Source organism: Prunus mume, linkage group LG1 (assembly GCF_029339155.1).
Source record: "Prunus mume cultivar Tortuosa linkage group LG1, ASM2933915v1, whole genome shotgun sequence".
NCBI classification, from domain to species: domain Eukaryota; kingdom Viridiplantae; phylum Streptophyta; class Magnoliopsida; order Rosales; family Rosaceae; genus Prunus; species Prunus mume.
Genome location: NC_142698.1, coordinates 12,034,405 through 12,051,617, shown reverse-complemented (window position 1 = coordinate 12,051,617; position 17,213 = coordinate 12,034,405). Strand labels below are relative to the sequence as shown.

Below are 17,213 nucleotides of genomic sequence, written 5' to 3'. Positions count from 1 at the left end.
ATATTATTCGAAGGATGAGAAAAGCAAATGGGTGTTTTGTTTTCTTTGTGAAAGAAAGAGATTCTTAAAAGTTATGACGATAGGTGGGACTCAACTAGTTTTGGCAAACTCAGACAAAGAAAAAAGTTATGTACAGGAGAGGAACGTGGAAGAGGAATGAACAAAGCAATCACGAAGCAAATAAATACAATAAGGCCCAAAGGCCGGGCAATACAAAGGTTAGCCCAAAATGGCATTACCCCTAGCCCTACCACTCCCAAAAATAAAGACAATCGGGCCCAACCACAAAAACAACCCGACCTCAAAAGGCTTTTAAATTTAAGGAGAGAAAAAGTAATTATTTATGTAATTTATTATAATTGAGGAAAACACTTCATTTATCGTTTTGTTGAGATTAAAAATATAAGAAAGGTCACGATTATTTTCCATAATGTGTATAGACGAAGTACTAATTAAAGTTACAAAATAAAGAAGATGATTAGAGATGTCCTAAAAAAATTAAATAAACATTCCATGCGTATAGCATGCAAGATTATTGTGCTAGGGAGGTAGAGGATCTGCATCAAAGTCTTTTTTTTTTTTTGGGACTCAATCAGTTATTGAGAGAGAGAGAGAGAGAGAGAGAGAGAGAGAGAGAGAGGTTCATGTGGCCAACGATGAAGGAAGGAAGCATCCAGATCCAAAATGAGAGCGCAGATAGCCAACAAATGAGTGATACTCTGCCCTTCAAAATAAAGGAGGATTTAATTAAGCAACTGGGTAATATAATATGATATGGCATCTAGTCATTGCCTGAGCAGTGTCCCTTCACTGCCTTTGACCTTATGTTGTTTTAGTTATATGATTATATCGATCTAGCCATGCGTTTTGCTACTGTCTTTTCTTTCCTCTCACTCTAGCTATGTCAGTACACAAAATCACTCTCACACACAGCTTAGCTTTGATGTTGAAATTCGTACAGTTTTCAATATTGAGAAGAAAATTATAATTAGATAATACATTAGTTGGTAACTTGGTATTACTTTATCATTAAGGGCAAGTTTTTTGGGGTTAAAAGTAAGGAGTGGGCACAGTTCGATCCAACTTAATTCACTTCTAAAACTAAAAATTGAACAAAATCGCATTTAATGCGGTTGTCTTACTCCCTTTATGTCTGATATGAAATGATGGAAATATAAATTATATCATTTTAGAATTCTATGTAATTTTTAATTATTTCATCCAAATAGAGGGTGAATTAAATCAACCTCCCAGTATTTTACCCACAGATATACAAGGCATCAAAATCTATATTCTTCTTTTGTCTTCAAAACATTTATTAAGAAATAAAGGGCAAAAAAAATAGGCTGACAACACGATGGAGGAGGCATCCGGATACAAAAAGGGAACAAATATAAACGATACTCTGCCCTACCAAACAAGAACAAGGTTTTAAGTTATTTAACTAGACACTTAGCATAAAAACAGACCACATGTTGATCTTGTCATTGCCTAAATCCCTCACTACCCCGTGTTTTCTTCAAGCTGAAGTAGCTAAGTAGCTAGCCATTATTTTGCTACTCTCTCTCTCTCTCTCTCTCTCTCTTTTTCTCTCTCTCACAAAAAAAAAACAAAGGCATGGCGGCTGATAAAGAAGAAATATGTGTTCTCTTGGTTGTGGCACTACAAGCTCATATGAATCCTATGCTCAAGTTCGCCAGATGTCTTGCATCCAAGGGTGTCTTTGTCACTCTTGCCATGACTGAAACTGCAAGAGACACCCTTTTAAACTCCAACACTTTCACAACCCAAAACCCCAAAATCAACCTTGAGTTCTTCTCAGATGGGCTCACGGCCGAATTCAACCGTGAGAAGGGTGGAGAGGCCTTGACCACCCTTCAAATCTCAGGTTCCAAAAACCTCTCAAACCTCATCAAAAACCTCACTTTCGTCAAGAAACTAACAATTTCCTGCATAATTTTCAACCCCTTTGTTCCATGGGTTGCTGATGTAGCAGCTGAACTTGGCATCCCTTGTGCCTTGCTTTGGAACCAATCTTGTGCAACCTTTTCAATTCTTTACAGATACTCTAAAAAAATCAACCCATTTGATCCAAACTTTGAAATGAACCCAAGTGAGATTTTGGGTTGTCCTGGAATTCCAAATTTAGAAGTCAAAGATCTTCCTAGCACTATCCTCCCTCCAACTCCTTTCCATTTTAAGAAGCTGATATCAGATTCAGTTCAGAGCTCAGAGAAGGCAAGTTGGGTTTTGGGCAATTCGTTTTATGAGCTCGAGAAGGACATCATAGACTCAATGGATTCACTCATTCCAATTCGCCCAATTGGCCCGTTGGTCTCATCATTTATACTGGGCAGAGCAGAAGAAGATGATAACAATACCCTTCACATTGACATGTGGGAGGCTGAAGAGTCCTGCATAGAATGGCTCAACACGCAGCCAATCTCCTCTGTTATTTATGCCTCATTTGGCAGAGTGACTGTTTTGTCACAAATTCAGATAGACAACATTGCCATGGCATTGAAAACCAGCAAAAGACCATTTCTTTGGGTGCTAAAGGCCCCAACGGAAGGCTCCAAGATGAAGTTAGGTGAATTGCCATCTGGGTTTTTAGAAGAGACCAGAGAGAGGGGCATGGTGGTCAATTGGTGCTCTCAGGAGAAGGTGCTTATGCACAAGGCAGTGGCTTGCTTCATGACCCATGGTGGGTGGAGCTCTACACTTGAGACTGTTGCCTCTGGTGTGCCTGTTGTAGTTTATCCAGAGTGGACTGATCAGCCCACAAATGCCAAGCTTTTGGCTGATGTGTTTAGGGTTGGTGTGAGAATTAGGGTTGGGGAAGATGGGATTGCTGGCTCAGAAGAAATGGGAAGATGCATTGAGGAGGTTGTGGATGGGCCAAGGGCTAAAGAAATGAAGAAGAGAGCTTTGGAGTTGAAGGAAGCAGCAAAGAAAGCAGTGGAAGATGGTGGTTCTTCTGACCTGAATATTAATCAATTTATCAGGGAAATTTCTGGGAAATCTTTCTAGGAACTGTTATAATTTGACTCATCATTCATCTAGGTTAGCTCTGTTTTTCTGTTTTTCTGTTTTTATTTTTTTTTTTATTTTTATTTTTTTATTTTGGTTTGTCTAGGAGGGGTTTCAATTTCAAATGTTTTGTTTTTTTCACGTAATAATTGTAAACACGACATTATCTACTATGAAAACAAAGTGGGATCAAACATTAAAGTACTTGGGGAAGTAGTGAAGTACTAAAAGCCAATAAGGTAATGAAGTGATAAGGTTGAGTTGAGGTGATAAAATTCAGAAAGTTCATGATTGTCTATTGTCGACTTGTACTTCATGCACCAATTATTGAGTATTTAATTTTTATTATATAATTTGAGTTTTACGAAGTTGGTTTTTAAATGTATTTTTTAATGTTTGAAAAGATAAGAAAGACTTTACAAAGTTGCATGTTCTTGAGTGTCGGCAACAGAAAAAGAAAAAGATTAAATAGAAGAAATTTTAAAAAAGAAAAGTTATATTCACCAATAATGTCACGTGTAAGTGTTATCACGTCTGTGATAACGTTATTGATAGGAAATAATAATAAATAGTGATATCTTTATTTCATAGAAGTCTTTCTCATTGGGCAGGTTGGGGACATAGCTGACCTTGATATTTTGGGATCCCAGATTCTTCAACTCTTGCACTTTTTTTTTTTTTTTGGTCAACAACTCTTGCACATTAATATAAATGAAATTCGCTAACTACTCGGCAAAATTTTGTTTCTATATCATGAGAGAGAAGAATAGTAGGGAAAATTAAGGTCACTCAGGGCTATGGTTGTTGAACCATTCTTGAGGGAGGAAAAGAAACAAAACTGAACTAGAAATATAACATGTCAAACATGCTAGACTTTTTGTAGGTTTATGAAGGACATTCTAGCAACTCATTACATTTTCCGTAGCTTATATAATATATACATATATACATATAGATTATATATTTTGGTATTTTTTAAAAATTCTTTATTGGAATTATCAAAATGTTAACATGCTAAGATGTAATTTCTCCCTAATTATTTCAATATGAGAAAAATACCTGATGACTTTTATCAACTCCCAAAAAAGAATATCAATTGTATTTTTAATGAAATGGGTTATGGGGTGGTGGTTATCGGGTTATAAATCTGAGTTGGGCATTCAAAACACTTTGAGTTAAATTTGAGTAGGAGGAGTTCATGAGATTTAGAAACTCATAGAGATCTTCCTATTTTATAAGGTGAATAGGGAGTATGATTGAAGTTTTGCGTGTGTGTGTGTGTGTGTGTTTTTTTTTTTTTTTTTTTTCAATTTCTGAATTCCTCCTTAAATTTTATTTAAGGAGGTGAGTGGTGGAGCCATGATTTCATGTGTGGAAGGGCCTCTCACAAAATATAAACAATAAATTTTTTTGAACACACAATACATACCAAAACATCATATGTATCACATATATAAAAAGTCATATTGCATATTCATTACAATTATAATTGAAGCAGTCATCTATACTATTTCTCAATATATGCAACCAAACAATCGTTCATCCACTAACTCAAGCTTTGATTTTCTTTTAAAAATCTTTTGATAACTGAAAAAAATATATGGACTGAATTTAAATTAAAACAATGAACATCTCCTTAACTTATAAATCGAAACAAAATGGGCAATCAATTCAAAGTAATCAGAGAATCATATATATGGAATAGACTAAAATTAAACTTTGACCAATACACGTTCACAATTGCAAAAAATGGATAGACAAATACATGCTAAGCAAAAAAAATTGCAAGGGATAGACAAATACATACTATATTGTTATAGAACCTAACAACATAATACTTGTTTTTTTTTAAAAAAATAAAATAAAATTGAGTGGCATATTGTACTAATCAATAATGAGTATTGGAATGATTCCAATTACTGCTTTTCTTGTGTTTACTAACACACGGGTATTGGAATAATTCCAATTCATCATTTCCCTTGTGTTTACTAACACATTAGGAATAAAAAATGGAAAATGCTAGGCTTACCACATTTTCATACCACATGGTGTACCACCTCTCTAATAGAGGTGAGCCCCATTGTTTTGGTGGGCTCCACCTTTATTAGAGAGGTGGTACACAATTTGGTATAAAAAATGTGGTAAGTCTGGCACTACCCATAAAAAATTATGTAGGTTTCACGTTAAAATCCTTAATTAAATACCTTCAAAATCATGAAAAATATCAACTAGGGATGAGTAGTTGATTCGATTCAATTTTGTTGTTGTTGAAAGAAAGGATAGAATTTTATTGATGAGAGGAAGGGAACAAGTACAAAAAACCAAGCTATGTCCTGGAGGATTCGATTGTCGGTCTAGCCAAGTAGCCTACCATCTCAACGGCAAGCATGAGAAGGGAACCTTGTCCCTGATAAAGCATTCCTATGTCCCCTAGGATCATACTCATAAAAGCCTACTTTTTTAATCTTTAAAAGTCTCAAAGAATTACTGGTTCCAATTCATTTATTACCCTATCTAAGTTGCCCAATCCATGAATTTCTTCATTCATAGTAAGTAAATATGTGTTCTGGTCCACAATAATATTTGTAAAATTAGTTGAGACATGTCCGTTTATAAAACTAGTTATCTTTGCAAAGTCAAAACTAAACAAACCACCTAAGAATTGATTCTACCCATCAAAACAAAAGGAAGAAAAAAAGGGATTGATTCTAATAATATCATCAATGCTTTATTATATTTTTCATCCACAAGGAGAATATAACTAGTTGGTCAAATTCTATGGTTACCATGTAAATTTCATATTATCAAACTTGGGCTTTTTTTGAATTTCGTTTAAAAGGCTGTGCAATTTATTTATAAATGAATCCCTTGGTCACAATTTATTGGATGTAGGCAATTAATTAATTATTTTTTCTTCTGCCTTTGTTCAACAGTTCATTATCTTCACTCCCCTGCCCTCAAAAATCTTTTTTTTCCTTTTTACTTCGACTCGAGCAACAATCATCCAATAAATTTATCTTTAATACCAAAAGCGTTGATACCAAGTGTAGGCTTTATATGGCTATGATACCAGATATAGGAATAACTACTTTGACTGCTAAGCCTACAAAATTAATATAATTATAAATTATTTAAAAAGTTAAAAGAAATTTAATTTAATTCCTCCACCACTCCCATCTAATTCCTTTTACTAATGACAACAGTACTAAAAACAAATACCCAACTGGTTCTTTTTCCTAAAAAAATATAAATTAATATCCACCAATTGAGATTCCCATGAAATTGACATATGTGGATCCAGTTTTCATGGTATCATTGCTTTGCTTTGCTTTGCTTTGTTGCTGGCTGGTTTTGAGAGAAGAAGGAATGTGAAAAATAAAAGGTGAACATTAATTTAGTGTAATTGAACCATTTAGACCATTGTTTGAAATGTGGGTCTTGTGACATTGACATTTGAGAACCCCAAACAACTTGGGGGCCTTTTTTCGCAGCACACATTTCAAATTTGATTTGGTATATCATGCACCTACTTATAACCCAAGAAGTGTGCAATGTGCACCAACCGACCCTGTGACATTACTCAAACGAGTAAACCCATGTTCTTTTTTGTTTGGTCGGAGGCCGGTAACCCATGTAACCATGTTGGCAAGTCACAAAATTGGGTCATAAATTAATCCAAATGTGAAGGAGAAGGACAGTTGTTCAAGTCAACAATTCTTCATCGGGCTCTCAATAATCGTCCATCTAAGCACATCTTAACAACTAAAAATCACCTACACAATGCATTAACAGCTGAGAGTCGCCTTCGTCTCGAGGAGAAGTCAAGCGTGGACTGTGCCAAGTAGAGCTCAATCTCAATGTGAAATTGAAGCTTACTCCCACCGTCTGCGCCTGAACTCATGAGTCATGACCAATAGGAAAATGAAAAGTTCGGGTCAAAGTCAAAAACACTTCTTTTAATGGATCCCACAACCAAAAAGCTCTACACCGTCCTTTGCCACCCAATCCCTCCCACCCCTTATAACAAAGGACGTTAAATAGCTTATGAAATGAAGATGCCAAAGAACCACAAAGCCAATCTTTTTCTGCTCCATTCTTTTTGCCTAGGAGGAGAATATAGTTGAAAGAATCATCCTATATAGTTGGGGGGAAGAAAGAGGTTCATTAAACAAGTTATAGTTCTTGAAGCATCAAGAATGAGACACTTTCGCTTATGTCTATTAGTTTTGATGGCGCTAGTGTTCTTCTCACAGTCCAACGTTGTTGTTGTTCAAGTTGAATGTAGAGCTCTTCGTTCCAAAGTTTCTGGTAATGGGCATAGATTGATCGGATCAAAACCTTCATTTTCAAGCTCTGCAACTGCAAGGAAGAAGAGGGACAAGGTTTTTGTAAGGTATCAAATGTCTACGTTGGCTTCTGGACCAAGTAGGAAGGGCTCTGGCCACTAGCTTAATTGCATACTTTTAAAACTTTTTTAATGGCTTCCTTCAATCATCATGTAATTCTTCTTTATGTATATCATCAGATGTGGATGTTTGTAGCCTAAACATATGTATATTTGCAACGGATTATTATGAAATTCAAGAAACGAAACACACTTCTTAGAAGTTATAGCTTATTGTTATTGGCTTAATTTTTTCAAATAGTTCGTATACCGACTTGTTGCTGCAAACTCTAGAGCAACTCTCTAGCTTTCTGCTAGCAAAATCAGAAGCCAATTAGCTAACTGTGACTCTGAATGATCTGCTCTGCTGCAATTTGTAGTTAAAAAAGAAAATAAAATCCCACGCCGGAAATTTGAAGCCTTACTTAACAGTATGTTTATGTTATATTTTGGTCCTCCTGATGATCTCATGCTCAAATTGTATCGTGATAGTAGAGCATGCACTTCATTCATTCGTTGGTTCAATTTGATCACATGCGCTCTAGAATTTAATTGATTCACATATTTACCACAATCTGGCTGCTTACAAGGGATCGTGTTAGAAACTATAAAAGTATTCCAGTAGAAATTTGAAGCTTTTCATTGCAGTGCATAATATATTGGGTCTTTCGATCGTTACCAATTAATTTTGAGTTGAATGCTTTTAAGTCAAAAAAAAAAACCACCTTTTTAAAGTAGCAGAGCCAAGAGTGTCAAAAAGCATACAAATTGTATGATACAAGTAAAAAATTCAAAAGACAGATTTATTTTCTTAGATTGAAACCTCAACCGTTGGAAGAATTCTTTTCCTGATAAATATGCTTTTGTTCCCTAACCCATTTGTGATCTGAGATTCTAAGAGATATTTTAGTTCCAGAGCATTTTAACATGTTCAGTATCAGTATCAATCACGAGTTTTGAGTCCCCTTCAATTTGAATGTTTTTCTGCATTTGATCCTACAGCCCAAGCTAGCCAATTTTGCAAGGCTTGGGTCAGAGGCCACGCCGCGACGCAAGCACAAGGAGAAAAATTTCCATGTCTCGGCGGCACTGCCCCTTGTCTCTATCTCTCCTCACGTAACAAGAGTCAAGTGGGTTCAATCAAAGATGAGAAACAACACTACTATGTTGAATCTTAAAGATGAGATATCAGAGCTAATAGTACAATAATCAAAGACAATACCAAAATCAACACAGCTACACCAAAGTTAGCTTTACTGGCAAGAAACTAAAAACGAGGGTAATATTAGTACTTCACAGAACACACAAGCTTATCCTTATCTGGCATCGCCAAACTTCAACTGGGAGAAAACTTGGCTTGGTGTTGTGTCCACCGATCCGTCCGCGGAGACAGCTGTATCGTCTGCGTTAACTGTGGAACTAAGTGAAGGAAGACGCTGAACATATATGAATGCTGATGAAGCAATGGCTGTGCTGTCCTCAGAACTAAGTTCTCTAAGATTTAGTGCTACATGGAGCTTTAATGCATACTCCAAGTCAGACAGCACATTAACCATTGTAGGCCGATCATTAGCGTCTTTTTGCAGACATTTCTCAGCCGTGTCACTAAATACTCGCAGTGAGTTAGCATCAATCTGACCCTCAAGTGAAGAGTCTACAACCTGTTCAAGCAACCCTTTCGTCTTGCAATGTAGCACCCACTCAGCTAAATTTATTTCATCTCTTGGGAGATCTCTATCAATAGGAGGTCTTCCACATAACACCTCAAGAAGAACTACCCCGAACGAGTACACATCAGATTTTTCAGACAACTGTTCGGACATCGCATAGTCCGGATCAAGGTAACCAAGGGTGCCTTTCACTTTGGTGACAACATGAGTTTCATCAACAGAACCATGTTTTGAAAGGCCAAAGTCAGCAACTTTAGCAACATTGTTTTCATCAAGCAATATGTTGTTGGACTTAACATCACGGTGGATGATGCCCCCAGCTGCAACTGTGTGGAGGTAATCCAGACCCCTTGCTGCACCAATGCAAATTTCAAGTCTCTGCTTCCAGGGCATACGAGGAAAGTCCGAAGCGTATAAATGATCACTCAAGGTCCCATTTTCCATGAACTCATAGACAATTATCATCTCTGACTTTTCATCACAGTATCCAATTAAGGAAACAAGATGGCGATGGTGAATCTTGGACAAAATCTTGATCTCTGTATGGAATTCTCCAAGGCCTTGGCGTGAACCTTTCTTAGCTCGCTTGACAGCTACTTTTCTTCCATCGAGGAGAGTTCCTCTGTAAACATTCCCAAAGCCACCTTCACCAAGCAGCTTTTCGTCGTCAAAGTTGTTCGTTGCACGCTGAACTTCAGCAAATGATATCTTCACCCCACGAATCGCAGTCAACCTTCTTATGTGTTTCAAACCAAACAAGATTCCAAAAGCCAAAATGCAGATGAAAGACAGGCTTCCAACAACCGAACCAACCACAAGACCCACATTTTTCTTCAGAGACTCTTTCACATCAGAAACTGAAACTGAGCTCTCCATTATCTCCAACATTTCCAGACCATTCAGAAAGGCAGTTTTGTTTGTAGAGTTTCTCCGAGCACCTACGCTGATGCTAATGAGTTGAGATTCATTAGAACTCACCACAAAATCATAGTAGAAAGGAGTAGCTGACTCTGTTGAGAAAAAGGACTGATATCCACCAACCTTCTTACTGAAGTTGCCATTCGAGTACAAATTAAATACAATATTACCAGGTTGACCAATAATGTCACAGAAGTGAACCCGCACAAGGTGCCTAGCGTTCCTTCTCGCATTAAAAGACCAGGTTATGTTGAAGGAATTGAATGGCCTGCTAGGAGTAATATTCATCTCTTTGGCAGTTCGGTAAACAGAATCCGGGGCAATAAAATCATTAGCAGCAATGAAATGAGTGGCTGGATCATTAAGCTCTCCATTGTAATAACTAGGCTTATTTGGGTAGCGGATTTCCTTGGCAGAGTTCGAATCAGACAGATAACTATCATCTTGTTCCCAGTTTCTCCATATTCTGTCAATATCTGGTGTGACTTCCTGGCCTCCAACATTCACCCTGTAAATTGTATGCAGAACTAAAGGAAGACTACTGTTGTCATTCTCAGGGCTGAAACTTGTAGGGGCAAGGAAGACTTCAATGGCATTTACAAATGCAAAAGATGATGCTTGAGGAATAAAATATATTTTAAATATGCCAGGATCAATCCCAAGGAAGAACTCCTTTATCAAAGGAGAGTTGCTACTATTCTTAGCAGTGAAATTGCTCAACAGTTTGAACCCAGAATTTGAAACATTAGGAGAAGCCAGAACATCAAAAAGAGCTGTGGAGAGATTAACTGAGGAGGAGAAAGCCAAGAAATGCAGGCGTACAAGATAAGTACCGTTTTCACTGACCTCGAACTTATAGTAGGATTGCTGGCTGAAAATTCTTGCTGTTTGGTAGAGAGTTGATATATTATCTGGAAGCTGGTTGCTGGCTTTGACAGCCTTGCTGTTCTGTGAGGAGAAGTAATCATCTGCAATGAACGTCCTGCCATCTAAGTTTATAGCAGCATCTGATCCACAATTGATGAAATTCTCATCTGGGAGCTCATAAGCTAGAGACAGAGAGTGAAAGGATGATAAGTGGAGGAGAAGAGCAAGCAGAGAAAACATGGGGACAAGGGTTCTACAGTTATGAAGATTTTCCATGGCAGACAATGGAGTCACTGGATTTTGCTAATTCTTAACCGAAGCAATGCTCATCAGGGAATGGAATTTGGAGCTGAATGATTGTGGAAATTATGCAAGACAAAGACTTGGAATAGGAAAAGTTGCGGACTTTCAAAGTTGATAAATGTTTGTTGAGAGAATCCCACGTCAGGAAATTAAAGGCAATTGATTTTAAGATGGATGCTTTAATTCTACTGATATCAACCATGCACATTGGAAAATAGAAAATTGCAAGCCAAATTAGGGTGGAATTTCTGTAAATATCCCTTATATTTGATGGACTAAGCAAATACAACAAAGGACATTTTAGGTATCTTAGTTTTCTCTAGTTAAAGTGAACCATATAATTGACTAAAGTTTCTTCCACTAAGAAAAAGTTTGATGGCGCTCGTCTTCATGTGTTTTGCATTGGATGAGACACTGGTCCACCTGACAATCATTTTTTCTTTTTGTGCTTTAATAAATGATAATTTGTGATAATTTAGAAGTGCCATTTGAATCACAAAATATAACCCATCAAAGAGCCTTCATCACACATTGCTTTACAGCCACTTTGATACTTTGAAGAGTTTCTTATAGACTTTCAACATGTTTTTCTTATAAAGAATTAATTTATATTGATTAAAAATATTTATATTGTAGAATATGTATAAAATCTTGAAAGAAGTTAAAGATTAGTCTTTTTTTAATAAAAAGCAAATGTGTATTAAAACAGAAATTAGGAATCCTAAAACTAGTTCTTAGTTTAGTAATATTTTTCTCCGTTTTCCTTGACACCTCCTCAAAATCTAATGGAACTTTTTTCCATTTTTTAAAGAAGAGATTATCTAGTTTTCAAATATCTAAAAGGAACAAAAGGATACAAAAGAGTCAAAAGGATAAAAGGATAACACCACAGCTCAACCAAGAAAAAGCAATGGTTGAAAAACTATGCAAGTGTATCATTTGGTCTACCTCAAGCCTCATACAAAATTTATCACTCCAAGGAATATTATTGTGGGATTGAATGATTCAACCTCACACATAAAAATGTTCATAAGCCTAAATACTAAAGGTTAACAATAAAAATGCGTCCATAATAATTAAAGGAAGTATACCTTTGAAGTGTAACTTTTCCAGGGAAAAGATGCAGGATTTGCCTACTAGTTTCCAATGGGAAAGTAAAGCATTACTGAAGCTATTCTAGCTCTAGGGACGATATGAGGTCAACAACATGGACAACTACATCAACATGATACGATGCTAAAGAAGATTGTTTGCAAGAAGAACTGTTCGTCTTGTGGCTGCTTGTCAAGTGTTGGCCAAAAAAAGCTACTTTTTACTAGCAAACCCAGAAGCTAACCTTAATTTTGGAAGATCTCCTGCGATTTGGAGTTAAACTTACGCATTCTTTGACATCTTAATTTTGCTACCTATTCCTACGTTCTATTTGCATTTACAGAACCTTTTTCACCTAAGTGTCCCTTGTCATTTTTTTGGGTCAAAAAGCTTGCTATTAACGACTTCAAAGCCAGACGACTGTACTGTGAACCATCAACCTGATGGCCTAAACTAGCTAAAGCATCTGTGCAAGAATTTTTCCCCGATAAATAAATGATTGAGTTCCAGAATTCATATGAGACATGAGGTTTTTGAGATATACCTATCCATAATATTTTCCAGGGCATTTAAACATATTTCATAACACTATCAATCACGAGTTTGTGTCTCCTTCAATTTGAATTGTTTTGTATCATGATCCTACTGCCCAGGGTTTAGGCTAAGAGCATGGCTGGATAGTCTCAGGGAAAAGTACAGAATAAAGCAGGGAGTAATGTATGAACCTAAGTAAGACACTCCTCTGGGGTAACGCGGTGAAACTCCAAATCAACAGAAGTTTAACGATCATAGAATTTGTTAGCTGCTTCTGTTTATTATCACATCTTAAAGATGGGAAAGCAGTTGTAGTACAATAATCAAAGATGGGACTAAAATTAACAAGGCATACCAAACTTAGCTTTTACAGCCTAAAGAAACTTAAACAAGGTTAACTAATATACCTTACAAACTGAACAAATCTATCTGGCATCACCAACTCTCAATAGGGAGAAAACTTCAACTTCTGTCGTATCTAATTCATCGTCTCCGGGAAGAGCCAGATCATCTATGTTAATCGTGGAGCTAACTGAAGGAAAACGCTGAACATTTGGCAATACAAACGCTGATGAAGCATTGGCTGTGCTGTCTTCATGGGGTTCTCTATGCTTTGCTGTTTGCTGGAGCTGGAATGCATACTCCAAGTCCCATAGCACATCACCCATTGTAGGCCTATCATTAGCATCTTCTTGCAAGCATTTCTCTGCTGTCTCACTAAAATTTCTGAATGAGCTAGGATCAATCTGATTCTTGATTGAAGAGTCAACAATTTGTTCAAGCAACCCTTTCTTCTTGCAAAGCATTCCCCATTCAGCTAAATTCATTTGGTCTCTTGGGAGCGTTGTATCAATAGCAGGTCTTGCACATAACACCTCAAGGAGAACCACGCCAAATGAGAAAACATCAGATTTTTCTGTCAACTGTTGGGACATTATGTATTCAGGATCAAGGTAACCAAAAGTGCCTTTAACATTTGTGCTGACATGTGTTTCATCAAGAGGACCAGATCTTGAAAGGCCAAAGTCAGCAACTTTGGCAACATGGTTTTCATCCAACAAGATGTTGGTGGACTTAACATCACGGTGAATGATTCCCCCAGCTGCACCTGTGTGGAGGTAATGAAGACCCCTTGCTGCACCAATGCAAATTTCAAGCCTTTGCTTCCATGACAAGCAAGGCAAGTTTGAATCATATAAATGATCTCTCAAGCTCCCTTTTTCCATGAACTCGTAGACCAGTATCATCTCAGACCTTTCATCACAGTACCCAATTAAGGAAACAAGATGACGGTGGCGAATCTTGGACAAAACCATGATCTCTGTTTGAAATTCTGGAAGGCCTTGGCCTGACCCTTGCTCATCTCGTTTACCTCGCTTGACAGCGACATTTCTGCCATTCAACAGAGTTCCTCTGTAGACATTCCCAAAGCCACCCTCACCTATCAACAATTTTGTGTCAAAGTTGTTTGTTGCTTGCTGAAGTTCAGCAAAAGATATCTTCAACCCAAGATTTAGATAATTCATAGGGGAACCAGTAATAGTTCCATCAGTCAACCTGCTGCGGGTACTCCCTCCTCCAAATGCAGGCATTGGTGACCATTCCGAAGTTTCAACACGCTTTGCCGTTCTGTATTTCAAACCGAACAAGATTCCGACAATCAGAATGCAGATAAGTGACAGGCCTCCAATAACTGAACCAACCACAAGACCCATCTTTATCTTCTTGCGCCCTTTCATATTACAAACAGAAGCTGGAGGGTTACTTAAAGCTGGTCCCTCTATTATCTCCAACATTTCCAGTCCATTTAGAAAGGAATTGTTTGTTGTTGTCGTGTGTATGCTAGGGCCTATGCTGATGTTAATGAATTCAGATCTATTAGAACTCAATACAAAATCATAGTAGAAAGGCGAGTACAGTCTACTAAAACTGAAATCGGGTCCACCAACCGTCTTAATAAAAATTCCATTTGAATACAAGTTAAATACAAAATTACCAGCCGGACCGATAATGCCACAGAAATGAACCCGGACGAGGTGTCTAGCATCCGCACTCACATTAAAAGACCAGGTTATGTTGAAGGGATTGGATCCCTCAGCTCTAGTGGTCATCAATTTGGCAGTCTGGTAAACTGAATATGGAGCAATACAATCACTAGCAGCACCAACGAAACCATCTGATTCAAATGACTGCCAATTAAGCGACTGTGAGGAGGGTTGGCTATCCACTGCAGCGTTTGAATTAGACAGATAAATAGAATCAGTATCCCACTTTCTCCATATTGCGTCATTATCTGGTTCGATTTTCTGGCCTCCAACATTCACCCTGTAAGTTGTACGCAGAACTAAAGGGAAACTACTGCTGTAATTCTCAGGCTTGAAACTTGCAGGGGCAAGGAAGACTTCAATGGCATTTACAAATGCAAAAGATGATGCTTGAGGAACAAAATATATTTTAAATGTGCCAGGATCAATCCCAAGGAAGAACTCCTCTATCAAAGGAGAGTTGCTACTATTCTTAGCAGTGAAATTGCTTAACAGTTTGAATCCAGAATTTGAAACATTAGGAAAAGCCAGAACATCAAAAAGAGCTGTGGAGAGATTAACTTCGGAGGAGAAAGCCAAGAAATGCAGGCGTACAAGATAAGTACCGGTTTCATTGATCCCGAACTGATAGTAGGATTGCTGGCTGAAAATTCTTGCTGTTTGGTACGGACTTGGCGACTGGTTGGTTCTTTCAATGGCCCTGCTTTTCTCTGTGCACAAAAAACCAGAACTCGAGTCTGCAGTGAACACCCGGCCACTGAGGTTTGCATCAGCTTTAGACCCACAATTAACGAAATACTTATGAGGTGGCTCACATGCTAAAGAGAGAAAGTGAAGGGATGAGAAGTGGAGGAGAAAAAAAAACAGAGAAAATAGAGGGATATGGATTTTATGGTTATGAAGGCTCTCCATGAGAATTAATGGAGTTGCTGGATTTTGCTAATTGGTAGCCGAAGGAAAGCTCATCTGAGCTGAGTGACAATGGAAATTATGGCAAACAAAGACTTGGAATAGGAAAGTCGTGGACTTCGAAGTTGAAACACCAACCATGCAAGTCTGCAGTTAGAAAATTCCAAGCAAAAGTATGGTAGATTTATTTAATTCTCCCTTATATTTCGTAAACTATGCAAATACAAAAGAGGACATTTTGGGTGTTTCAGTTATTTCTTGTCACAAGTTTGATGACTCGTCTTTACTGTCTTTCTGTGTTTGGACGAGAACAGCAGCAGAGGTGGCCCATGGGGTGTGTGAGGTGTGAGGTGTGCAACCGTATAGGGCCCCCAAAATTTTGGGGTCTCCAAATTTTTCTAAGTCAACCCATTAAATTAATTAAAACATGAAAATAAAAATGAAATATTAAATATCACCTCACAACACCACATGCAAGGCACCAAAACCAAAATCAAAATTGAATTGAATATTAATTATCAACAAATTCTACGACTTAGAGAGTAGAGGCCCTAATTTAATTCATTTTCCTCTTCCCAACTCTCACTGCAACTCTTCTTTTTATTTATTTATTATGATTTGAAACCTGTGTTTTCCTCTTCTCGACTCTCAAGCTGCAAAACCATTCTAATATTTTTTTCTCTTTCAACAAGTCTTTCTCACTCTCCTCCATCAAAATAAAGCCATTTCTCTTCATTATCATTATACCACCATCTTCTATCAAATTTTGGATTGTAAAAACCCAAGCTTTAGCCCTTTCCCCAAAATCACAGTTCTTTTCTCCCTCCTTTATTCACATGAGAATTCACCAAGCGTTTAAATTGGAAAATCAATTTATCAGCTCTGTGATTTGGAAGGGTGACTAAAGAAATTTTTCTGGGAAGCTCTTTCCGAATATGTTCTTCCCATGTCAAAATTTTTTGTTTCTATATGAATTTTTTTTTTCCCTACTTGTATATATAGGGTCTCGACATTCATATTTGCATAGGGCCTCCAAAATCAATGGACCGGCTCAGCAGAACCATCAATGGTCCACAATGATACAAAGAACACTGCGTATGTATTAAAACGACTGGTAAGCAGCGAGTCAAGAAACTGACCTGTTTTAGGCGGATGGCCTCTCCATTATCGTTGTAGCTTTTGTAGCCTATTAGTAGTCCACCTGAGTTTTCCAAATATACCGTGAGGAAAGAGGAGAGCTGTTTCCTTGTTCTTTTGATTTTTAATTTTTAATTTTAATATGATTAAAAATAAATAATTTTTATTACTTGTTTGTCCACGTGGAATAAGCCTTTTACGCCTTTTATTATTATTATTTTATCTTTTTAGAATTCTTCTGTCTCTCGTCTCACCCTCACACGGTCACACCTCACTGCACCATCTTTTCTACCTCCCACCATCTCCCTCTCCTTCTTTACCACC

The 17,213-nt window shown here is 37.3% G+C and overlaps 1 protein-coding gene and 2 pseudogenes across 3 annotated transcripts; 1 reads left to right on the top strand and 2 right to left on the bottom strand.

The window, feature by feature from the left end:
• The first annotated feature begins 1,445 nt into the window (after positions 1-1,445).
• On the top strand, positions 1,446-3,398 carry LOC103337342 (UDP-glycosyltransferase 84B2-like). The gene has a single exon (XM_008240504.2). It carries the CDS (start codon positions 1,618-1,620, stop codon positions 3,028-3,030), a length of 1,413 nt encoding a protein of 470 aa, XP_008238726.2. The 5' UTR covers positions 1,446-1,617; the 3' UTR covers positions 3,031-3,398.
• A 5,151-nt stretch (positions 3,399-8,549) lies between these two features.
• On the bottom strand, positions 8,550-11,323 carry LOC103337333 (putative receptor-like protein kinase At2g23200 pseudogene; annotated as a pseudogene). Its single transcript, XR_016123206.1, has one exon. The product of XR_016123206.1 is annotated as a putative receptor-like protein kinase At2g23200 pseudogene (transcript).
• A 1,719-nt stretch (positions 11,324-13,042) lies between these two features.
• LOC103337655 (putative receptor-like protein kinase At5g24010 pseudogene) lies at positions 13,043-15,909 on the bottom strand (annotated as a pseudogene). The gene has a single exon (XR_016123205.1). The product of XR_016123205.1 is annotated as a putative receptor-like protein kinase At5g24010 pseudogene (transcript).
• Between the last annotated feature and the right edge of the window lie 1,304 nt (positions 15,910-17,213).

Bases quoted from the DNA above. Each gene is read 5' to 3' on its own strand.
- LOC103337342 (XM_008240504.2), top strand. From the start codon at position 1,618: ATGGCGGCTGATAAAGAAGAAATATGTGTTCTCTTGGTTGTGGCACTA.